Source organism: Malaya genurostris, chromosome 3, assembly GCF_030247185.1.
Source record: "Malaya genurostris strain Urasoe2022 chromosome 3, Malgen_1.1, whole genome shotgun sequence".
Lineage (NCBI taxonomy): Eukaryota > Metazoa > Arthropoda > Insecta > Diptera > Culicidae > Malaya > Malaya genurostris.
The window spans coordinates 232,458,938-232,484,593 of NC_080572.1; the positions used below are offsets into that span (position 1 = coordinate 232,458,938).

General features: G+C 37.6%; 3 protein-coding genes across 4 annotated transcripts; 1 reads left to right on the forward strand and 2 right to left on the reverse strand.

Annotated features, from left to right (window-relative positions):
* Nucleotides 1-4,783: 4,783 nt before the first annotated feature.
* On the reverse strand, nucleotides 4,784-6,688 carry LOC131437960 (uncharacterized). Of its 2 annotated transcripts, XM_058607667.1 has the most exons (6): nucleotides 6,425-6,687; nucleotides 6,273-6,349; nucleotides 6,102-6,217; nucleotides 5,859-6,046; nucleotides 5,138-5,805; nucleotides 4,784-5,081 (listed from the first exon to the last, which is right to left on the reverse strand). In XM_058607667.1, exons 2-6 carry the CDS (start codon nucleotides 6,314-6,316, stop codon nucleotides 4,850-4,852), a joined length of 1,248 nt encoding a protein of 415 aa, XP_058463650.1. In that variant the 5' UTR covers nucleotides 6,317-6,349; nucleotides 6,425-6,687; the 3' UTR covers nucleotides 4,784-4,849. The 2 variants fall into 2 exon arrangements, with proteins under 2 accessions (XP_058463650.1, XP_058463651.1); XM_058607668.1 differs by lacking the exon at nucleotides 6,102-6,217 and having other exon boundaries at nucleotides 6,425-6,688.
* Nucleotides 6,689-7,681: 993 nt separating this feature from the next.
* On the reverse strand, nucleotides 7,682-8,794 carry LOC131437416 (transcription factor BTF3 homolog 4-like). The gene is made up of 2 exons (XM_058606729.1): nucleotides 8,718-8,794; nucleotides 7,682-8,642 (listed from the first exon to the last, which is right to left on the reverse strand). The coding sequence occupies exon 2, from the start codon at nucleotides 8,618-8,620 to the stop codon at nucleotides 8,150-8,152; it is 471 nt and encodes a 156-aa protein (XP_058462712.1). The 5' UTR covers nucleotides 8,621-8,642; nucleotides 8,718-8,794; the 3' UTR covers nucleotides 7,682-8,149.
* A 3,773-nt stretch (nucleotides 8,795-12,567) lies between these two features.
* Nucleotides 12,568-21,520, forward strand: LOC131438265 (uncharacterized). Its single transcript, XM_058608144.1, has 5 exons — nucleotides 12,568-13,097; nucleotides 13,150-13,498; nucleotides 13,564-13,756; nucleotides 13,816-15,840; nucleotides 20,999-21,520. Exons 1-5 carry the CDS (start codon nucleotides 12,698-12,700, stop codon nucleotides 21,518-21,520), a joined length of 3,489 nt encoding a protein of 1,162 aa, XP_058464127.1. The 5' UTR covers nucleotides 12,568-12,697.
* Nucleotides 21,521-25,656: the final 4,136 nt, after the last annotated feature.

The window sequence follows — 25,656 nt, forward strand, 5'->3', positions numbered from 1 at the left end:
AAAACCGCAGAAGGGAAACCGCATAACTCTGAAAATTCGCATAAAAAAACCGCATAACTCTGAAACTTCGCATAAAAAAACCGCATAACCGAATAAAAAAGTCGCATAAAAAACGCATAAAAAAAGACCTCAGTGTAGTTTAGTTTTTGAAGCTATATACGTTACGAAGTTTTTTGAGGCCTATCTGAATCAACGCCTGAGTAAAGGTACTATGGATTTTTTTTGTTCCGATTATAGAGGTTTTAACATTAAGGTCATTCGCCTCTTTGGGCTAAAAAAACTTTCTGGCCCTATATGCGGAGTTAGGAATCGAACCCAAGCGTGAAAGTCATCGACTTACCCGTCCCCAATATAGAAAAATGTTCCATTTGACGAAGCGTTTCACTCGATATTATCGTGAGATCCCTTCCCTCTTAGAAAAAAAAGTTCAACGGTGGTCCTTCATTGGTCCAATACGTTAGATCATTGGTCCAATGAAAGTCCAATCAATCGTTCAACGGGAGGCCAACACGGGACCTTCGTTTGCCGATTTTGAAACAGACCGTTCAACCGAATGCCATTTTTTTCGTTCAACAAACCCGGCAGACAGAGGTCCATTCTTGAGCCATTTTTAGGATTATGAGTTGGAACCCCGTTGGACTAGTTTTACTGGACAGTTTTTTCCACTTATTTTTTAAACCAACGCTACATACCTGTACAATACTTCTACTTTCTTCTGTTTCAAAATCGGCAAACGAAGGTCCCGCGTTGGCCTCCCGTTGAACGATTGATTGGACTTTCATTGGACCAATGATCTAACGTATTGGACCAATGAAGGACCACCATTGAACGTTTTTTTCTAAGAAGAAGAAGGTGTTGTATACGATAATTTTTTTTAAATTGAGGGTTACATATCATACGAGTTACTTTGTGGAAATTATAAATGTTAAAAATCGTCATCAGGATTAGATTCTTGCGGTAAACGAGTTACGCCGCGTTACTTTCAAGGATGTTATAGGGTAACTAATATCTTTGAAAAACCCTTCCGCAATAGATAATTTAATGTGATTAGCTTCAACTCGATGCAACTTGGGTTCCTTAACATCGATTAAATTCATAAAGTTTGTTTGCTGGGCCAAAATATACGAAGTGGCCAAAATACCTCTGTTACCCTAGGTATACGAAGTGTTTTATACGTCGCTCTTTTGCAGGTTACAGGTGTTACGAAGCATTACTTTTTTGAAAGTTATAGACGTTACGAAACGTTGCATGCGTCACTTTTTTAAAGTTATAGACGTTACGAAGCGTTACATGCGTTACATTTTTGTAAGTTATAGGCATTACGAAGCGTTACATGCGTTACTTTTTTAGAAGTTATAGGCGTCATTTTTTTGTAAGTTATAGGCGTTACGGAGCGTTACATGCGTTACTTTTTTGTAAGTTAAAACACTACGAAGAGTTACATGCGTAACTTTTTGTAAATTATAGGCATTATGAAGCGTTACATGCGATACTTTTAAGGAAGTGACAGGCGTTACGAAGCGTTACATGCGTTACTTTTTTGCAATTTGAAGGCGTTGCGAAGCGTTACACGCATTACTATTTTGTAAGTCAAAGCCGTTACGAAGCGTTACATGCATTACTTTTTTTGTATGTTTTAGGCGTTACGAGGTGTTACATGCGTTACAAAGCGTTACGAGGTGTTACGAAGTTTTACATGCGTTACTTTTCATGAGTTACAGACGTTACGAAGTGTTACGAGCGTTAGTCGTTTGTAAATTACAAGCGTCGCGCTGCGTTACATGCGTTACTATTTTTGTAAGTTTTAGGTGTTACATGCGTTTTTTTAAGTTATAGACGTTACGAAGCGTTACGTGCGTTTTTTGCGAGTTACAGGCATTATGTAGCGTTACTTATAAGAAAGTTACAGGCGTTATGAAGTGTTACATGCGTTACTTTTTTGCAATTGAGAGGCGTTACGAGGCGTTACATGCGTTACTTTTTTGTATGTTAAAGGCGTTACGAAGCGTCACATGCATTACTTTTTTGTATGCTATAGGCGTTACGAAGCGTTACATGTGTTACATTTTTGTATGTTATAGGCATTACTAACCGTTACATGTGTTACTTTTTTGTAAATCATAGGCGTTACTTTTCATGAGTTATAAACGTTACGAAGTGTTACAAGCGTTACTCGTTTGTAAGTTACATACCACGCATTACTTTTTCGTAGGTTAGAGACGTAACGAAGCATTACAATCGTTACTTTAAATAAGTTTTAAGCCTTACGATGCTTTTGTAAGTAACTTTTTTTGGAAACTTCACAAGTGTTACATTTTCAAAATACACAAGCGTTACGAGAAGTTACATCCGTTACTCTTTTGTTAGTTTTGTGTGTTAGAAAACGTTATATGTGTTACTTTTTGTGAATTATAGGTGCCAAAAAGTGTTACAAAAGATTTGGCATCCGAATTTCAACATATGGAAGAAATCTTTATTTGCAAAGTCTTGCTCCTCCCGATATCAGAAACAGAAACAAAATGGTCAAAACTCCACTGCCGATAAAGCACGCAGCGGCAGGTCCTACGAAGCAGAACAGAGTCAAAATCACAGAAAATAGATTATGAAACGGGGTAAATAAATGACAATGTACTGGACGACCGGAAAGAGAAAGTGCACGAGCATGCCGTAGTTAAGCAAGATTCTGCAGATGAGAAAGATATCCTGCCGCTAGATTCCGGACATACTTATTTGGGGCTAGATAAACGAACGCAAGCGCACTTTGAGTAAATGTTTGGGTTAATCCATTAGTACATATATGCCAGAGAACAGAATGATTACCCGACAATAGACTGAAGTCAGCACGAAAAGATATTTTCCGTCATTTAAAGTAGGAATGTAAATGATCTCAGAATATATGGCATCATCACAAGTTTTTTTTTTTATTGTTGTGCTGTATAAATATTTAGAAGGTCTTAGACATGTGCTACAGAAATAACATGCCAGTAGAATGTAAAGAAATGTAACACAATAACCTTCTCTCGGGCACAGTCACAAATTTTATTTGAATACTCTAACTATCATTTCCAGTGGAAAAGTTTAAAGTGTCTGTTCAAAACGCCTGTTAGAGGCACACCGAGAATTAGGTACATAAGTAATCTTCAGTAACATTATTTATTTATCTGAGGGCCCCTCCCGAAACGAAATCCTGGGTAAGTATTCAGCTATCGATGTACAACGTTTGATGCGTCTGATTCAGCTAACAATGATCCAAACGTCAGGGAAAAATAACAGCAATAAGACGAAAAAACCACGATTTTTCCACGTTCCCTCTTAGAAAAAAAAGTTCAACGGTGGTCCTTCATTGGTCCAATACGTTGGATCATCGGTCCAATGAAAGTCCAATCAATCGTTCAACGGGAGACCAACACGGGACCTTCGTTTGCCGATTTTGGAAAAAAATTGCTAAAAAAAGTGTCAAAATTAGGTGTTACCTTTATATAGCAAGAAGATTTGTTGTTATTCTACATGAAGTAGAAGTATTGTACAGGTATGTAGTGTTAGTTTAAAAAATAGGTGAAAAAAACTTCGGAAATTGTCTACTGCCTACTGAGAGAGTTTTCAAGCAACTACAGCGACACCTTGCAGCAACACCAACAAGCACGACGAGGAAATGGACGAAAACGGAGAAACACGTCACCGGCCCCTCAATTTTCGCTGAGAATTAAGGAAAACTCAAGAAAACGGATAATAACGAGATCCAGTGAAAAATGAATGTTAATTGATTATACCCTCTTAGAAAAAAACGTTCAACGGTGGTCCTTCATTGGTCCAATACGTTGGATCATTGGTCCAATGAAAGTCCAATCAAAGAGTGGCTAACACGGGACCTTCGTTTGCCGATTTTGGAACAGACCGTTGAACCGAATGCCATTTTTTTTTCGTTCAACAAACTCGGCAGACAGAGGTCCATTGTTGAGCCATTTTTAACATGAGGAGTTGGAGCCTCGTTGGACTAGTTTTACTGCAGAATTTCTGAATTTCTTTCCACTTATTTGTTTAAACTAACAATACATACCTGTACAATACTTCTACTTCACGTAGAATAACAACAAATTTTCTTTCTAGGTAAAGGTAACACTTAATTTTCACACTATTTTTGCGAAAGAAAAAACAACAACATACCGTTCCAGCTAATTGAACGAATATTTCGAGCAATATGTCGTTCAACAAGCGCTCAAAGACCAACAAAATTGAACGGCCTGCTGAGAGGGTATTTACATAAAATGCGCTAATCATGCTGTATAAGTTTAGGCAGAAAAATTCATACAGTTTTCAAATATCATGACAGCGGTTAAAAAAATCTGGGAAATTTCAAGCAATTCCTTTCACTGACGTCGGAAGGATTCGTAATGTCTATAGGATCGTAGTACTAACCATGCAATGCTTCTGTACACTATGAATCGGCTGCGAAGTCTATTGAAACAGAAGCGCAAAATTTTACAAAAGGAATGTAATGCCAAGACTTTGTTTTTCACTTAAGCCTTGTATATATGTTTTAGACGTGATTTTCGAAAACTAAATAAAATCGGACCAGAACCTGTCATTACAAACTCCAACAAACTGAACGGCTCTTGTAATGTGGAACCAAAACAAATCATCCTTGAATATTTGAAACAATAGTGGTTTTGGCAACCCCATAGTGCTGTCCTATGTAGTTTATCGGTTTCGGTTGGCTCTTGAGTACTATGCATAGTGTTTTTTCCTACCATATAGATCCCCATTGTTAAAAAATAAATAATCGTTTAGCAAAAAATTCAACAACCTAATATTTTTTTATTCAACTACTTTCAACATCCGATAAACAGGCTCACGTATCATCATCCGACTCTAAGTATTCCGCACTAGTAAAATCTTCCTGCCTTGCCGAACTCGGATATGACACCGTTATGAGTTTTGATGGTAGTCGATAGAAATTGTACAAGAAACAGTGAATGGACAGTGTATCTGAAACCAACATCAGAAGAATCGGAACTGCCGGTTTTTGTTGAGTGCGATATAAATGAGCTATTTCAGCGGCAGATGGAATTTCTTCGTTTGAGCTGTTGAAATGAATCTATTAAAATAAAGTTATTGGATTTGTGCTTATTAAACTTACGTCCTAACGAGAATTCGATAATCCGGAGGAACAGGTTTACTCTTTCGAAAGATTGATCCATCGATACAAAACAAATCGAATAAAAGATTTGACTGTGGCACTTCTGTACTTAACTCCGGTAAATCATCCAGTGAATTCTTAATAATGTCAAAAGTTTGAAATAGATTACTGACTTGTTCGAGTCTCGTTCGGAATGTCGATTCGCATGAACTTTGTTCGACTTTATTCCGCTTCATACATTCGTCTTCGTTAGAATCAGATACTCTTCGTTTTGCGGAACCACCTTCTGATTCGATTCCAGTACAATTGTCTACCTTTATTTGGGCCATTATTCGGTGTCCAATATTCAACATGGAACTACGAACGTTTTGGTACATTTCTGTAGTAGTGTTGCAATCCGAAACATTCTTCGGTAAATGCGACTGATTCAGCAGTTCATAAAGATTATTCCAGACACACTGTTCTTCTATATCCAATTGCTTGTCTTGAACAGTCTTAGTCTCATATGACCGACCGGAGTTACATTTCAGTACATAGAATCCTGCCCTCATTAATGTATTGTACACCTGGTACTCTTCCAAACTAATTGAACCGGGGTATCCGAGAAACAACGTATAAGCTTGTTCCAGTGATATGACTACAGAGTTCCAGTAGACTACCAATCTATTCTAAAAATTACTTGTTATTGTTACATCTTCCAAAAACCGAATTCAAAGTTTACCAATTCCATCAGATGCAAAGCTTCGTATCCTTCTACGAAACGATTTTGATCCTCTACGTAACCGAACAGGTTCCATTTTCCAACAGCTTTCGTAATTTTTACACCTCTTCTCTCATCTATCCACTCTCCAATAGAATATGTATCTACCTTACCGACACGTTGTTGAGTAAGTAATAATCGCAGATTACCTAAATAAATATATTTATAGCATCACCATTCAAGAACTATCATCTACTATGTAACTTGTTATTTGTTTTATATGATCTTGATGTTCTAATTCCTCTTCGGGTTTTACCAATCGATCAATCTTAATGTGAAAATCATAATTTCCAACATGATGTTCGAGCAAATCACGACCGCTAGAAAATTTCGAATAATTTAACGAAACAGTTGATACAGTTGTGTTGTAATTACCTAAGTAATGGCCTAGACTGCGTAAACTGATTACGTTCATCCATTATAATAGTTATTTTCAAAGATTTTCGACACAGCTGGCAAGAGTGTCAATCGGTTCAGGTTTTCTTCTTATTATTATTATTTGATTGGAAAGGTTACAATGACCATACCTCCACCGCTTTCGTTTATAGTCACATGGACTTTGCTGTTTTTGACTACCGAGGGTGTCTCGCGGGGCCGCACCGCCGAGCCACTATAGAACGAAAAAAAATTCTTTCCTTCCCGCGAGTTACTCAAACTTCTAACGCACTGTCCGCGAACCAACGTGCTCACACGCTGAGAACTCCACCGGAAGGCGGTTCAAGTCGAAAATTATTGTTTTCAACGGAATTGATTGATGTTATGAAACCTAAAAATTATGGAACAGAACGAACTGTCATTTATGACCACACGCGTCATGGTGTGCGTAAGATAGGGTGGTAAAAATTATTTTATCTCGTTTTATTTTAGGAGTTGTATACTTACGATTTCGATCAAATATAAAAATTTGCATTCTTCATTGCTTTTACATGAAAAATTCGAGCCTGATTGAAATGTAGAAAATGTCTTCTTTTGTAGCGTTAAAACCAGAACTAAGCGAACGCGGTCATACCCTCAAAATCGTGACTATATAAAAATATCAAAACACAAGAAAAATTAATTATACACGATCAGCGTCATTACTAAAAAGTAATTCGTTTCGGAATTAAAAGAACGTGTTTTCTTTTTTAATTTAACATGGCATCCCTGTTAACATACAGAAGGATTATAGCGATTATAGCGACAAGAAATTAAACGCTTTTCATAATTCGGCGCGAATATTTCATAAGGTTACATAAACCAATGAGAGTTTCTCTTTGTTTACTTTCGAGAATTAAAGAAAACATTTAAATTTTTTCTAACAGTACTAGATATGTAGCAAATATTTGTATAATAACGCAGATATAGTCTAAATAGAAAGTAAACAATGAAAATCTCTCAATGGTTTTTAGGCCCTTGGGAAATGTTAACGTCGAAAAGTTTAAAAATATTTTGCCAAATAAGAAATATAAAGACACAAACTTATTCGGATTAATATCTAAAACAAAACTACCATTTGGTAAAATGTCGTTCAAATTTGTTACTTTCATAAAAGCGGCGGGCCTTAAAAAACGGAAATTATAAATAATTCTACGGGATGCGTTCTATACTGCGATAGCACAATCGGGCACGTGAATCAGAATTCAATTCTGATTCGAAATACATTCACATGAAATACATTCAACATTCACGTACCTTGAATGCATCGTAACATGGCGCTCATATAACACTTCAATCTCTGCATGTAAAACAGGGAACCTCAAATTCGAATAAGATATTTCGAAGGAATAAAGCAACAAGCACAAATGTTGGGATTTTTTGTTTCCTTAAACCTACTCTCCTTTTATTGTTTATTAAAATGTGTTTATAACGAAGTATTCTTTGCATTCTGCTGTTGTTCAATCATGTTTTGCTTCCTTCTTCACTCAGTTATTTACAAAACATCGAGTGCCGTACAATTGTTATTGATTTTCCACAATGTTGGGTGACGAGAGCTTATCTGCATTAGGCTGAGAGGGATTTCTCGATGCACCGTTTTATGTGAAGTACATGAAAAAATCGACTTCTAGACAAAACGACTGTAATAGGTCTGATTTTGCAGCTGATGACTAATTTGCGGAAAAAATGTACTGGCGCGCTGACTTTTGAAGCATTGAACTAGCACGCCACATAAAAGCACATCTTGTATACTGCGGAAAGGAGAAACTTTCCTTATTCAAACTGATCAAAATACGCACAGTGATATAGAAAGGCAGAAGGGAAGTTGAAAAATCAACTTATGAAACCGGAATCTCCTGCACTTTTTGAGTGATATTCTCTACTTCCTTCTTGGAAGCTTCCTCAAAGTTTTCTGTCAATTCGGGAACATCATCGTCGTCTTCGGCAACAGCAGCGCTGGCTAGCTTCTTGAGCTGATTAATGCCTTCCGGTCCAAGTTGAGAGATGATACTCGGAAGCATATCCGTAATCTGCTTCGTCTCGCTGTGTCCAGTGATGGCAAATGTGTTGGTGGCAAGCGATGCTTGCGTTTTCGGATTGTTAAAATGAATAACCGTGCCGTCATTTTTAATCATGTTAACCTCTTCGATACCAGGAATAGTATTTACTCCAAGTTTCTTCAGCGACAGCTGCAGCTTCTTATCATCCACTGCGGAATTTGTGTGCACAATCTTCTTCTTACGGCGGGGCATACCCTTTCCACCGATACGAACCTCTGCTTGCAGTTTCTTCAACTTTTCAGCATTCATGGTTACTGATGGATTATTTCTACTGTAATTTGAGCAAGAAAACAACAATTATTAGCACTATATTTTTACTTTTAGGAAACACTTCATAGAAACGCACATGTGAAAATTCTGACAAATTTCAGTCAAAGAAAGCAAATGAGACCAGAGAGCGCTGCAAGCTCTAATCACATTTATGCGAGTTTTCAAATTAGACTAGCGTGAAGTTTTCTGTAATGAAGTTGCCTTATGGCAGATTTCGTTATGATGGAAAACCAGAGATGCCAGATCTTTTCATAGAAAATCAGTAAAATGGAATTTTCATAATAAAATGATGTTAAAGGATGTTATTCTAACATATTATGATTATAGAATGAAACATTCAATGCGAATTCATATTTTCGTAGTTCACTGCCGCGCTTACAAGATATACAACCAAATACAAACTATAATACGGAATGATCCGATGAATTTCCAAGGACAAGTTTACCATTGTGAAGTACACTGTCAAGGTATATTGTCATAGTGATAGTGTACATTAAACAATTTTTCTATACAACTGGCAATATTGAAAGCAGAAAAGCCTATTACCTTAAATACTGTTTACTATTTGAGAAACATTCGGGCGAACGACCAAAATTAGGTTAAAGCCGGGTATAAATAAACGATATAAAAAAAGAGAAACATTGGATATTTGGGAAAAATTATACATTTTCCATGTAGGTAAAAATATATCACAAAATACGTCTAGAATTTTATTATCTTGTGGTTCAACTTTCCTATGGCGGCCCTTACACGAGCATTATTTTTGTCATTTTTAATGATAACTAAGTAATGATGTATTTCAAATTTGATAGAAATCTGAACATGATAAACATGCACATAAACATGATTCAAATTTTGATGCATTCCTTCACTCTTGAGTCTAGGAAAAATATACAAACAGTTGCCACGTCTAGAAACTGCAGATTTTCAAAGTATACTGTCGAATAATATTTGAATTTAGATGCAAAACCTGAAAATGATCCTGCTCTGTGCAGTCATAAAACTGTCTCAGAAGAGCTCGAAAATGATCAACAATCCTGTAAGAAGCCAACCTTAAAACTTAAAATGTTTTTATTCCAAGTAGTCTGATAATAATTTGTATAATTTCAGACCGAAAACTCTTCAAAATCAAACAAACGAAGTATATGAAAAAGTTTTGGAAGGTTTTTCTTTTCTCTTAGAATATTCAACGACGTGATCTTAATACATAATTGCCATTCATACTATACTATACACTGACCATTTGCGAACTTTGAAACCAAATCAGCATGCAGTATGCAACTACGTAGATGAAGATTTATTACATTTTCTTGTATTGACAGCTTAAATGTTTAATTTAAAAAAAGGATCAAGTGTAATTTTCATTCTAAGGACTTTGCCACATATGTCGTTTTAATTGGAAGCCAAAACTAACTCAAACCGTACTGCTAAGAAATCTATGCAATTGACAGCAGTTATTTCGAAATTTCGTAGCGTTAAGCTTCATGCAAATAGTTAGTTTAATAGGTTAATAATATTCATTACTGGGTTTGTTTCCTATGATCACAATGAGTTCAAATAGAAATGGAAAAAAGTTAGAAGACACCTCTCTGTTCTTAAAGTGCATAATGCGCATTTGACACAGCTGATTAAAAAACTGCAAACAAAATGAAAATAATAATAGCACTGGAATCATAGCAACACCAAATAATGTTGCCAGTTATAAATATATTTTTTGTTCTTAGTTGTCAAGGCTGAAAATAAAGATGGACAGGCTAAATTGATTATTCGGTGAACCAAACAATTGCAGTCCGTCTGTACGGGACCTAAGGTTATTATTATTTGTATTTTATACAACGACGAAATTCAATATATTATTTTTATCAACAATTGAATTTCAATTCCAAATACTTCTCCAGTTTGAAAATGTTGACTTCTTAAGCTAACATGGAATTCCAATGCTTCCAACCTCAAGTCAGGTCTGATAATAAAGTTTCGTGATTTCATAACTTTCTTAAATATTAGTTCAAATTGGTTTCAAATTATAATATAATTTTTTTAGTGTTGATCATCAAATATCTGCACCAAAAGATCTCCATTTTAACTCGTGATTTGTTCGTTAATTAATAAACTCTTAATCTCATCACTGCAATGAAATATCTCACACAAAAAAGTAAAATTTATTATTTATTTTTTGTGAAATTTGTACAAATCAGTATCAAATTAAAGAAAACAATAAATTCGGTTTTCTGTATTAAATCTGTAAGGGGTGGCAAAAACTCACTCATAAGATTCGATTTTTTCTATTCATCAGTTCACCTCATGATTTACGATGCAATCCGTAAAATAATAATAAAGATGAAACTCATCGCTGATCTAAACAAACACACTCACCTATACAAAGCACCGCTGACAACAAATATAGTGGTATTGATGGTTCTCAGTTTTAATATCATAGTATTTAACTCTCATTCCTAGTTTTAAAAAGTGAGTACTGAGTTTGGCATCACTGTACCGAGCTACACCGGTGAGTGTATGCTTAAATCACAGAGCTCCCAACACAACCCAGATTTTCGGTTTTGTTTTTGCTGGTACTCTAAACGAACACGAGCGTTAATGTACAAAAACAAAAGTCGAACTGTAGCGTGATGTATACCATAAACGATTGAATTTCATGTCTCGAGCTAAACACTACTGGCTACTGAACCGAATGTCTTGAGAATTGGATTGAAATGGCATCGATTCGAACGTTGGCCGCCCGTGGCAACTCTGGTGGATGGGAAATACAAGAGAGACAGTGTCATAAGAATCTGATTCAATGTGTTGTACAAACATATCAAATCATAACTCACAAATCGTCTCTCAGTGGGTTATAAAAATTTGACGTGCACTCACCACTCATCTGCAGATTGCTTCACACTACAATCACAGACTAACAGACATGACAGTATGAGTAAATTCTTATAAAAATAATTTTTCGTTATGAACTAGTTCCACCTATATTGTACTGCGCGAACTATTTACTATCGGTACACCCCTTGTGTTATGTAAAAGTTTTTTTTTTACTAGTTGGTTTCCCCTCGTTTGTCAACACCGATCAGCTGCTTGCAGGGATGCCTGATTTCATCATAATATCTGAAAATAAATCGTCACAATAAATTATTGGATTACGTTGATAATATATTTAACTTTTATTAGTGATGTTGGAAGGTAACCATTTATTTTTCTCAATGTTGTTCATCTAGACTATTTTTGATTGTGTTGGTAATTTTCACCCGAAATTAAGTGGCGGCAGACCACATATACCAGTAAATTTGTCAGTTGAACTGTTCGAATAAATAAAACGAAAAAGGCTTGCAGTGGAAATGATTTGAACAGCCGAATGCTCGGCAGAACATTAAAACAACTGAAATTCTCGGTATTTAGCATTCACCGAGATTTTTGATTTCAAGGAAACTGTGAATTACCGAGATCTTCGTCGCTTTTGTAAACAAATTTCCAAAATTATCGGTGTTCAAGCATGTGACATAATGCCGAGATTTTAAGCATTTGAATAAAATAAAATGTTAAATATAAAATAAACATTTCAGTTGAAACTCGTTTCCATTGATTCATTAATTTCAAAATTATATGAAGGAGTTTGTATTTGGATAATAATATAAGAATATGTTGATTTGCTTGTATTTGCAAGCTAGTTTATTCAATTTATAGATTATTGGTATTTACATCTAGGTACATCCAGTTTACCATGTTTCCTCTTAGTGTCAATGATTTGCCACAAGGGTATATAAAACCCAATTAATTATTAATATTGCAAACAAAGTATTGCAAAACTCGCAACACTGCACCGTAAAGCTTTTTCGCCCTGATATGCTACGGAACAGATAAAGCTCATCATATGTAACTCGCCTCTGGATGTCAAAAAAGACCGTTGGTACTCAAAAGAAGACAAGCAGCGAAGCACACTGTTACTCTAGGTTGAGAATTTTCGTGAATCTATTAGTGTTCTATTTGTTTAAAGTGGAAAGAATTGTGCTGCCTAGCATACGTTTATTATAAAGTATAAAGTTTCTTTCAATGAACCGTGTAATGCGGAATTACACACCCGACCTGATGGCGTCGAGGAAATCAACAATCGGTGCTTCGGTATCATTCACAACACCAACGCTGCTGGGCTCCGCCTCTCGGCGACGATATTCGGTAGCTACGACGCCCAGTTCGGATGCAATTATGTCTGTTTCGATTAGTAGCGACCGTGAAAATGTTCCTCCCGTAAATCCCAGTATCAGAAAAAGTTTGAGTCAAAATGCTTCAACTCCAGGCAAACGAATGAGTTTTCACGAAAATTTGATGCTAAAGATTTTATCAACGCCAGTTGATCAACCGTTGTCACTGAATGATTCAGATTCGTCGGAAATATCATTTTGTAGTTCCATTGTGACCACACCACATGCTGAAGAACTGATCGATTCAGATGGTAGGATAACATTGATATGATCGTATTCGGTAAACAATAGATTTAATTTTAGATGTGCTTCGTTGTGCGACGCCACCCTGCGTCGGGGACAATCAAAATCCCCGACTGGCTCGATTGTACAAGGACCTGCAGAGTCCTTCAGCAACGACACGAGTTCGAGCTCTACGTGCTCTCAAATCGCCATCCAAGCGTGATGCATATGGACAGTTTGACGTTCCCCACGAGGAACAAGACATCATAACAGCGGACGAAAGAAAGTCACCAAAACCAAAAACTATTCAGGAAATAATGTCCGGTGTTTGTATTTATGTCGAGGTACGCTCCGGTGCAGATAATCGCTCCGATGGAATCAAAGATCACGTTGCATCGCTCGGGGCCAAAGTTAATGACCGAATGTATAGGTAATAATTGGCATTTTTTAATCGTCAACGTAATTGAAGCTAATATTTGTTGTTTGATTGTATAGAGATACCACTCACGTCATCTTCAAAGATGGTCTCCTCTCCACTTACCAGAAAGCGAAGAAGATGAACATCCCCGTTGTGTCGATTCTGTGGATCGAAGCATGCAAACGACACATGTGCTTGATGAATCCGGAGGATTTTCCTATTTCAAACCAGGAGCGGTATGAGAATCCAGAACTTTTCAAAAAGATTCGGGTAAAATTGACTTAACACGAAAATGAAATTCATTGCTTATATTGTGCTTTTCTAAATAGCGACAAAAATCGATGCAACCTAGAGCCGAAGAAGTTATGAACTCCGGTGGCAAGAAACGTTCGGCACTTATACCCGTAAATGCAAACAATGCTGCGGCAGGTTCGAAAAACGTCATTTCCCCGCCGGGTAAACTGCCAGTGCTCCACCGAATTCGTAAGGATGATGGTCTTGAACGAATTCTTAATGAGTTTCAAGCGGAAAATCAAAACACTCCGGAACCGCAAGACGATTTCGATAAGCTTCTCGTTGGTCCAATGAAGTTGCTGGAACGGTTTCGAAATTCGCCTACGGTGATTCAGACAGTTGGAGATACTGAAGTGTCTAGCTCAAGCAAAGAAAAAGAAATCGGAAGCACCCCCGAAGTACCTAGACGAAGTGTTCGCAAATCATTGTTTGACAAAAAGGTTGAACAGCAACCAGGTTCCAATGAAAAGTCTGCTCGAAGAAGAAGCAGTAGCTCCAGCAGCAAGGAAATAGCTCCGAAACCAACGCCTGCGTCCATGAGGCAGCGTAGAAAAACGACATTATTTACGCCTCGTGTCACTAGTGTAACGGAAGAGAGCGAATCACCCGCACCTTCAGCTCCAGCATCCCAGGAAAAATCTGTTCGAACCAGAAGAAGAACGATGCAGATTTCCATGAAGGAAAATAGTCCTCTGAAAAAACAGGAAACCATCTGTTCGCCCAAAGCCATGGAACTTTGTAAGACCAACAGTGTAACATCAAACAGTGTCCAGCAAAGCTCATCACTGAACCATAGAGCTCGTAAAACCATCTATCAACCAAGTACGATGGAACAATCAACTGATAAGACTGAGAAAATAGCTAATGTAGAGGTGACTAACAAACGCAATACACCTACAAATGTGATAAATAACTCTCGGAAGACAAAAACTCCAGAGTTGGATAGCAAAACTCTCGAAGCATTCCGTACAAATCGACGGCGAACGCTGTACACACCGGGAGTGTATGACGAGACTGATAAGCAACGAAATAATGATGCAAACGGTAACAGTTCGCTGTTCACACCTGTGGCCAGCTCAACGGCCAACAGTAAAACACCTTTGGCCGTTAATTCTTTGTCGCGAAGAAAAACCATGTTTACACCTAGTGCTTCAGTTGACAATCTTCACACTCCGCCTCAAAATGCCGATCTGTTGAAGACTCCCGGATCGATGGTCCAGATGAGAAGCAAAACTCTTCTCGAAGAGTATCAATCTAATCTAACATTCAGTTCCTCCAGAACACCGGTGAGTGAACGTCGCAAAACGATTTTCGACATTTCAATGGATATCATCGACAAACGTCTTTCTCACATTAATAAACGTGCGGAAAGTGCAAACGAAACGGCAGCAAATGTTAGCAGGGCTAACTCCGCAGAGTTTGCACTCAAATCACCCCCACCAAAACCATCGTCCCTCAGTCGTCAGACGTCGCTGGACACTTTCTATAGGAAACTATCGAAATCCACTGAAAAGACTGTTATATACAACAAGACTGCAATCTCATCGGAAAATGTCATTAATACGGTGCCACGAAAGCGTAAACTGTTCAATGCTCAGCCATCAATAACGGGAACTCCACCCAGTAGCAGTCAAAGTTCAACGGACACCCCCGTGGAGGAAAATCCCAATAAACGTGCTAAAATCCCAGCGGAAACATCACCGGCAGCTAGTAAAACACCAGCCTCATCACGGCGACGGTCACTTGCTCCGGCCCTGTCCCAACCGGTGAAATCCGTCACTACTAAATGCATTCAAACTTCAACCCGCCGGAGCACGATGTTGTTCGAAACGGCACGCACATCCTGCAGCAACAGTGGTCACACTAGGTCTCAACCGGTAATCGCTACCGCCCGACCGGTCATGGGAACCCAAGCGCGGACCATGAAAGCACTAGGCCTCGGTGCCGGTTTACCGACCATAACGGCTTCGCAGCAACGGGCGACGGTAACCGGTAAGGCAGCACCGTTTCATCTGGCCACTACGAATCTGCACGCCGCCCAGTACGGTTTCGTCAAAGAGGTACGATTGCAGTAGAATAATTCTTTGTTTCATTTTCTACTTTTTTTTGTTTCTTTATTATTGCGTTTCTAATTAATTCGACAACCGCATCTATTCTGCGTGTTATACGTTGAGCAAATAATGTTCCATTCTAATTGTAATTTTGAATTCCGAATGTGACTTGAATTGAATAAAACGATTGAATACAACAGTAGTACATGTTAGTTGAAGAATTTGATGAAGAGAAAAGAAATGAAACCAATTTAAAGCACAAAGAAGGATCAAACATTTTCGGTTTGTGATTGAACTCTCTCTAAATGGTAAGTGTTTTTTCTGCATTCTAACACCTATCATATGTTTTTTTTTTCTATTATACTATACGGACGAAGCAAGGAGAATGTTAATCGTTGTGCTATTGTGTTAGAAGAACTTGTTCAACATTTACTATTATTTATGTGTGTAGTCTTGGATTGAATTTGTTTCTTTTCTGATTATTTATTCTCATGTCTAATACTGTGCTATGTTTGTATCGTTCTATTATTAGTCTAACCCGTATGCACTTCTAGGCCAACCAAACATCTACAAACCATGCCCAACTATCGTTTTATTTTCTATCGTTCACTCAATTAAGACATTTAGAAAAAGACACCATGAATTTGTGATCATTTCCAGTGCGATTTTGTGATCGATTGGAACAAATAAGTTTGTATGAATCAAACAAATTTTGATCACTGTAAAACGGACGACTCTACCGCATATTTTCAGTTATTGAATATAGGTTTGCCGGCACGCTTTTATTAACCTTCCCAGCAGAGTTTTGAAGGAAAAAAAATACTAAGTTGTATACTACCGCTCTACGCAGCGTTGGAAAATCTTTTGTAGGTGGTATTTCTTCGATAATGTTGGCGTCCCTGTTATCGACAAAGAAGTACATCAAAATCTAACGACAAAATATGTTCAAATAAACCCCTATAACCAAAAAATAGTGGTGAAATAATTGGTAAGGTTTGAACGTAAACATTTAAGCATTTAAAAACTGGTGGGTCATATATTTTTTGTAGGTTTTTTGAGTTGTCCTTGTTATTGTTGAACGGCAACAGCGAGTCATGTTTTTTTTACGTTTCACTCAAAACTATGTTTACTTGCTGATATTTGACCATGACTACATGCGAAGAATACTCATTATACTTTAAAACAGCCATTTTTTACGCATTGGGTTAAGGAAAATGTCAATCATTTGTTGCAAGAGTGTTCAATCTTTTTCAGGCTGTGGTGACAAAAAAACTAACTATGATTTTCAAACAATTTTTCAAATGACCAAAACAAACCAGTTCTAGACTGGTCTAGCCAAAGTCCAGACCTAAATCTCATGGAACAGCGGTGGGAAGAGCTGGAACGATGCTTTAGAACACGTAATTTCTCCAACAAAAAGGAATTATTTACTACTTTGCAATATGCGTGGTTCGCATTTTTCAAATGATGCCTTGAACACATCGTTTCATCAATGCCAAAATAATGTGTCGAAGTTATTAAATCAGAAGGCTACAGTACACAAAAAAGACTTTGTATTTTTTTTACTTTTTGATGGTAATATTCAAAAAGTGTTTCTGATTTTTATTAGCAGCAATTTCACCTATAAACTTTAATTTAGAAAGACAAGATTACACGAAAATGTAAAAAAGGAAATTTGTACTGTTATCGGTTTTATAATGTAATGAGCTAATCATGAGTTATAAAACTTTGTAATTTAAGGTTTACCTTTTACCTCCCCTAAAAGGCTAGAAATCGAACTAGTACGATATTTCCCAGACAATGCACAAAATCAAGTACTACATAAAATGAAAAGTCCCGGGCCTCTCACAGAAAAGAATTAAATAGTTTCGAATCGTACATTTTTTCTGGTTGTAAACAACCCCCTTGATGGCCCAATAGCAAATTTCAAGACAATCTATCCACTAGTGTTGATGCTGATCGCTGTTCATCAAGCTACGGAAAGAGACGAGTCTCAGCATTTAGTATACAAGCAAGGGTGAAATTGAATGATTTTCAGTACGGATTTGTCCAACATCCCCCGTATTCTCCAGACCTGGCCCCCAGCGACTATTATCAGTTTCCAAACATGAAATTTACGTTGAATGCTGAGGTCATTTCAAGAACGGAAACTTATTTTGAAGGCCTTGAAAATTTTTTTTTTCAAATGACATTAAAATGTTGGAGTACCGATGGGTCAAGTGTATCGCTTAAGATGGAGATTATACTGGAGACAAAAAAAAAAGTTCACGATAAAAAATCGATTTTTTTCTTTGTTAGGCCCAGAACTTCTCATTCCATGTAGTACCTACAATTGGCTCTTGAGCGCTACTTTATATGGCATAATTATGCGTAGGACGGCGGTATACAATTGCAGAAGAATTTCTCTTAGATTAGTCGGACTATTGGAAATAAAACTGGCTAAAAACCAGCAGAGAGTTCATCATGAAGAACTCGTACTTTCTGATTAAGATGCCTAGCATTTAGAATCCTATTATGAAAAAAATAGATCGATATCTTGTGCGATTTTAAAGCTATCATTTGATTTCTTTGCCTTTCAACGAATTGAAATCGTGAACATGCTGCATTTCAAAAATGGGATGACATGACGGATGTACCTACTCACCAAAAAAATTGAATTTTACGGGTGACTTAATCCCTCATACGATGTAATTCATAAAGACCTAATTTGTCAAATGACGGAAAATTTCATTTGTAATAACTTATAGTTAGATTAGCTTGAATTTCACTGGTTTCGACTGTAACTTGCGTTCTGCTATTACCAGCCAAGCAGATGCAGTCGATTAAGGAGTGTATCGATAAGTAGTTAGCAACATTCAAACAGTTATTACTCTGAAATGGCTTAATTTTTTGCAGCGTGTTTTGCGGTGACATGTTTGTTTACAAGTCCATAACAGCTGCGCAATCGATTGGTTTCGATACGGTTTATCGTTTCAATGATGAGTCGAATAGATCCGGAAACGCGAAAGAAAATTCTGCACACTTGGTGCTCAGAAAGTGGTGTCACGTACAACGAAATTGCAAAACGGGTGAAAGTGCACCACACCAGTGTCAAAAATATTATCGAGAAGTTCGGTAAGACCCTTTCCATGAAGGATTTACCCCGATCCGGTAGGAAAACGGATCCCAGCTAGCCCGGCCGGGACTTAAAAGTGGTTGAGTACATCAGGAAAAACCCATCGGCGTCGACGCGGGATTTGGCCAAGCAGTTTAACACCAGCATCGGGATGATTCAACGGATCAAAGTTCGGAACTCCCTGAAAACGTACAAGAAACAAAAGGTGCCGAAAAAGTCCCTGGTACAGCAAGTACAGGCCAAAACAAGAGCGCGAAAACTGTATAACCGGATTCTACAGAATAAAGACGGATGCATCCTGATCGATGACGAAACCTACTCCAAGGAAAACTCTCGAGCGCTGCCCGGACCGTAATATTATACCAAATCAGTGTGCCAGGACCTGGACGACGCTGACATCACGGTGGCGATGGAAAAGTTTGGGCAGAAGGTGTTGGTCTGGCAAGCAATTTGTACCTGTGCTTTGCGGTCGTCGATTTTCTTCACGAAGGGCACAATTAACGCCAAGCTGTACGAGGAAGAATGTTTGAAGAAGAGAATGCTGCCACTGTACAGAGAGCATAAGGCTCCTCCTCTCTTCTGGCTGGATTTGGCTTCAGTCCACTACGCCAACTCCGTTCTACAGTGGTTGTCAAAAAATAATGTACAATTCGTGGACGTCAACCCACCGAACTGCCTGGATCTTCGGCTAATTGAAAGGTAATGGGCAATTGTCAAGCGGCACTTTCGGAAGGAAGGTACAGTGTCCCAAAACATGCAGGAGTTCACAAAAAACTGGACAGCTGTCACCAGGAAAGTCACAAAAGTAACTGTGCAGAATTTAATGAAGAATGTCAAGTCCAAAGTGCGAGCGTTTCACAGAAACTAGGATTTTCTTCAATATAATCAGTGAAATGCATAAAAATGTACATTTAGGGGTTTTTGGTTTGTACGTAAAGTACATATTTAGTTTCGATTTCTTCGCGTTTCGCCTTCGGCTCATCAGTGCTTAAAGCAGTTCAAATTGAACCGCCATCTCCGCCAATTTGAACCGCTAAGCAGACGCAAAGTCCAATTCAATTTGAACCGCTAAGCAGACGCAAAGTCCACGCTATTTATGTGACCCTTTAAGGATATGACACTAGGTGCCATATCCTATCTGACGTCTCGGACGAAAACGAGTGACGACTGACTACTGGCCGCTGCAGAATTTGAACGTTTAGGGGTTTTTGGTTTGTACGTAAAGTACATATTTAGTTTCGATTTCTTCGCGTTTCGCCTTCGGCTCATCAGTGCTTCAATTTGAACTGTTTTAAGCAAGCCTTGCGAAAGCCGGCGTCGCAACGGCGTCTTTAAGCCACCGAGCCATTTCTACCCGCCTCGATGAGTTCAGATAATGAATTCTTTGAAAATGAAGTACAATTCTCATGCTGTTCTCGGTAGTAGCGAAGAGTCCACTCGCTACGAGCCATTCAGAATCATTTGCAACGGCGAACTTTGCTCAATCAAAGCGTCTTGGAAAGTTCAATGTAAGCACGATACCCCGCCATGATGCATCTGTGAATTTCTCTGCTGCATTTCATTTCACCACCGCCAATCTGAACTCGTAGTTTTTTTCATGTCATTTGTCCGCACGGCTGTAGTGTTTAGTCTGATGTATGTTTCCTTCATCGTGTCACTTGTGCCTATTCCTCTTTTTATTATTACACTTTAGACGGCATACAGTGTTCCATATTCATCCGCTGGATACCAGAACATGGAGTACAGACGCTGCGATGCCCTCCCAAAAGGTACTTCTTGTCTATCTGTACACGACCAAAGCTTCCACCGGGGTTCGTAACCCGATCTCAACAAGGGTTGGTTGGTTCGAATAAATTTTTTTAATACAATATCCTGAGGAAAAATTGTCGAAAAGTCAGATTCCTCGTACTAAAATCCTTGCAAACTTCCACAGTTAGAAATCTCGTTTCTTTTTGTCCCACTCTGGTATACGCATTTAAACATCTTTTTTAATTTAGAAAATTTCAAACATAGTCGTTTTTTTTCAACCTCATTTTCTAATTCATCCAACAGACTGTTGCTGCCCTGGGTGGATTTATTGTGAATAACAACGTGAGCGACCGGACAACTCACCTGGTCACCCTCGGACCGAGGCGTACCATCAACATTCTGCGGGCACTGGTTCGTGGTCTCTGGATCGTGCAGTACGAGTGGATGGAAGAGTCCGCCCGTTCGGGTCACTGGTTACCGGAAGAACAGTTTGAACTACGGGACTTTTCCGCTGCTGTTCAGATTTGCCGCAGCGAGCGACAAGCCTTCGGTTCCCGGTATCGAATGGAACTGTTTGCCGACTGTGGTCCCTTTTATGTGTCACCAAACTGCGAGGTGCCACAAGATCAACTGCGGGAACTGATCATCACATGTAAAGGTAAAATTACGGGAAACGCACAAAAGGCCAAGTATTTGATTGTGCAATCGAGACAAGATGTACATAACATTCCAAGTGGAGCATCTTGCTTAAGTCCCCTCTGGTTGCTTGATAGTATCAGTATTAATAAGTTGAAAAAAATTAACAAGTATGTGGTAAAACAATGACTTTTTAAAAAATATTGTATTCTGCTTTTTTGTTATTACAAGAGAAACCCCAAAATGCCGATGGAACCACACACATTATAAGAAACGGTCTCTCTAGCTCACCGTCACGGTAGCATGCAATATGATTGTTGAAGTTTAATATTGCCCAGTGATGCGCCTCAGTTACGCTTGAGTTCCAACGATTCCTGATTCCATTAAAATTTTCCCTTCACTCAGCTAAGTTGTGAAAGATAACTAACATTTTAGCTGAATATGAAGCATCGAAGTACGTACGAAAAATCGGTTTCCTGTTGTTCCTATATGTACTGAATTCATAATTTTTACTAAATATGCCGCGATTTATCGTTAACGATCATACTGTAGCCTTAAAATGAGTCTAAGTTTGTCTAATTCGGTTCATCCATCTGAGAAATTGTGCGGATAGAAAAACGTGTGCTTTGTCGATGCTGTTCACCAATAACCTTCAAAATTGAATCAATGACCTTATAATGGTTTTCAAACGAGCCTAAGATTACACAGATCAGCTCCGGAATTTCTGAAAGAATTTTGCGGATAGAAAAAAATGCGGTTCGTCAGTTACGTCATTTATACCGATATATAACCAAAACTGAAAATGTCAGCCAATTATTCTTCAAACTTGATCAATGACCAAATAGTATATCTATCAAACGAGCCTAATTTATACCCCGAAATACTACAATTTAAAAATGTCTCGAAAAGAGTTTTGAAGATTTATGTTCCATAATACTATTACATTTGAATTTTTCAAAAATCGCGATTGAATTTTTCAGAAGAGATTTTCAGACAAAAAAAAAATATCGACCAGAAAACTCGCTGCAGAAAAGTTCACATGGCAAAAAATCAGTTGTGAAAAGTTCACTAGCAAACATTCTGCTCGATGATATTTAAGAAAAAAGTTTGCACATATATTTAATATGATTCTCAAACAGAAGATATTCGGGAAATAAATTTTCTTAGCCGTTATATTTCAACCCTTTGCAGAATACATGATGAATAAATTCGCCGATGAATAAAAAATGAATATTTCTGAAAATGTTCAGTGCGCGTAAGGTAATTTATAAGTGGATCAATAGTGGTGATGTATTCGAAATTTATCCGGTAATAGCGCGGTGGTGAAATAGCATCATCTATAGAAGCAGCAAGTGCTGTGATTACTAATTGTTATAATGATAATAAAAACATCAAAAAAAATCATCTTAAAACATGTTATGCAGCTGGTAGAAAAATATTAACCAATTTATCTTGAATATCATACGCAGATGTAACAGGAGCGCACACTATCGCTAAGCCAATTCAAACGCTCCGTTCAAACGCTGCGCTTGGCTTGCTGTGTGTTCGAGACATGATTACAATGCTGCGCTCCTGTTACTTCTATAAATCAAATTCATGCTAAATAACGTTTTTTGGGTTTAATCTAAATAATGCAGTGCAATCAACCAGCTGGAATTAAAACAACCTTTTGTCGCAATAATCGCTATTTGGGATGTTGAAAAAAAAAATTGTTGTTCACATTAATCACCCTACGTGCATCGAAAATATGCAGTCATTCACCCTTATTCTGTACGTCGATCGATTCGAAATACTCCGATCGAATGTGCAATTTCCATTCTGCATTCCGTTCGAGTTGGGTATGAACTCGAATATCATTCGTTCGAGTTGTTCAATTTTCGAACATTACTCGATCGACTTGCATACGTATTACTTATGTTCGGTCCAGAATCGTTCTAATTTGATTATACAAGTGTGACGGTTTCGTTTACTAAGGAATGAATAATATTATAGAACGTGTAAGTAGTGTTGACAGCTTTGATGGTTAGTGTTCGAAATTTCAAGTGTTCTCGAACGAGAGTCGATCGAATCATACAAGAATGCAAAATTCGAACTTGAACGAAAATGTAGATTCGTTCGTATAACAAATCCGACGGATAGCAGAATCGCGGTGATTATTTCTCAGGCGCGGTTCAGTTGTGAATTTATTCAGTAAAGAAAAGTTGATAAAATATAACAATTTATCTTGCACGAACCACTTCGGTATCGAACTGAAGCATAGCAAATATCCTCGATCGAAATATCCTCGAAGACTCCTCTTGCTTTCGATTATCTCTGATATTTCTGTGGATGAAAAGTCGTCCTCGTATTTTGCTGACACAAAAAAACACGTGTGAACTTTGAGGTTCAGAGTTTTGTGGACGCTTGTTTCTTGTTTTTTTTCAGTAATCGAGATTTTTTAGAAAATGAAATGAACTTTTTTAGATCATGATTTTCCCAACGTTGTATGTGAGAAAATGAAGTGAGTCCCATTTTATCACATTTGATTACTGTCATCAGTGCAGTAAAACTTCATTCAATTCAATTGAAACTGAACGTGGAACACATTGAAGATATATCTAATGCAGTAAACTTCACTCTCTGCACACACAATGTTTGCTGACGGCCCGAACGGGCAGCATTCAATTCATCACTCGTCTCAGCTCAGTTTAACCACAGACTAACAGACATGACAGTATGAGTAAATTCATATAAAAATAATTTTTCGTGATGCACTAGTTCCACCTATATTGCACTGCGCGAACTATTTACTATCTGTACACCCCTTGTGTTATGTACAAGTTTTACTACTAGTTGGTTTTCCCTCGTTTGTCAACATCGATCAGCTGCTTGCAGGGATGCCTGATTTCATCAAAATATTAGAAAATGAATCGTCACAATAAATTACGTTGATAATATATTCAACTTTTTCGCGATGTTGGAAGGTAACCATTTATTTGACTCAACGTTGTTCATCTAGACTATTTTTTATTGTGTTGGTAGTTTTCACCCGAAATTAAGTGGCGGCAGACCAGAATCAAGTAAATATTGTAACAAAACGGGTTCGATTTTGTATTGCGTTGGAGGATAGGCAGAAGTAGGCACAATTATGTATATAGTTTTGGCAATATGTATTAAATCTGTATCCTGCATGAAATTCGCATGGACGTACACAAACCAATACATTACAGGTAATTCTGTATAAATGGCAACTCTGTTGGTAAATGAAAAAAATAAACACAGTCTAGATGACAGACAGGATGTTTTTGATAGGGTAACGTGGCGCCATCATGACACATGTGAGTACTGTCCCAAATAAAGAAATATTCGAAATGACCGTTAAAATGATTGAAGAATCTAATTTGAGTGTCCTGTCTGTTAGTCTGTGGTTTAACCACCGTCAGTTGATCTCTTGAAATGACAAAATATCTTTTTCAATAGTGTGAGAGCGGCCTTCAAATGAGGTTCGCATGTAAACATTCGAATTGGTTCAAGATAATAGATGAAAGACAAACCAGATAGCTGAAATATCAATCACAGAATACACATAAATTAATTGTTTTGTCCTTCAGTTTTCGTTTTTAATACTTTACTACATTTATAATTCTATTCGTTCGAACTTGCTTACTACTAAGAGCGAAGGCAGTGAAGGAGCTACACTACCTGGCACTCGAAACTGAGCAAGCAAAACTTCAAATGACTAGGTACAGTTATTCAACTGACGATGAATTCCGGGAGCTTCACTTGAAAATGGCAGCAAAAGTCAAATGAATCAGTAGGGATATGCTGACGGTCAGCGGCCATAAATTTCATTTTCATCTTATATTATTCGATCGAAAATGGAATTTTACCGTACTGACTGTCATACTTCCGGAACTGAAAGCTCCAATTCGTTATATTCTAAGGTACAATTATAGCAATTTGATCGTTGGTGCTTGACGAATGAAAAGCCATAATGCGAAGAAATCACTTCCTTTTTCAAATGTTTTATTTTACATGCATGTTATGTTTTCGTCAGGCAAATATGACTCAGTACAAAATGTAAGCAATATATCTTTATTATAATAACATTATACTTGTTTGACGATAGCGAAAATCGTCAGTGCTTGTACGCTCCATATTAGTTAGCCCTTCATAATCATATTAAGCTAATTATAATGCTACGTAACTGTCATGCTTTTATGCATTTAAATTTCTATTGTTCAAAGTTCGCTTGTTATTAATGAAGTCTATTCTTAATAGGTATGCTTTCTTAAATGTCCATAAAAATTGTAAGTTTGTTTAATAAAAATGGAAAAAAAATCAAC

Coding starts and splice junctions, on each gene's coding strand:
- LOC131437960 (XM_058607667.1), bottom strand. CDS start 6,316: ATGGATGAACGTAATCAGTTTACGCAGTCTAGGCCATTACTTAG. Junction 6,218..6,272: donor CAGTCTAGGCCATTACTTAG/GTAATTACAACA, acceptor GAAATTTTCTAG/CGGTCGTGATTTGCTCGAAC. Junction 5,082..5,137: donor TATCGAATTCTCGTTAGGAC/GTAAGTTTAATA, acceptor TCATTTCAACAG/CTCAAACGAAGAAATTCCAT.
- LOC131437416 (XM_058606729.1), bottom strand. CDS start 8,620: ATGAATGCTGAAAAGTTGAAGAAACTGCAAGCAGAGGTTCGTATCGGT.
- LOC131438265 (XM_058608144.1), top strand. CDS start 12,698: ATGAACCGTGTAATGCGGAATTACACACCCGACCTGATGGCGTCGAGG. Junction 13,499..13,563: donor GTTAATGACCGAATGTATAG/GTAATAATTGGC, acceptor TTGATTGTATAG/AGATACCACTCACGTCATCT. Junction 13,757..13,815: donor AACTTTTCAAAAAGATTCGG/GTAAAATTGACT, acceptor TTTTCTAAATAG/CGACAAAAATCGATGCAACC.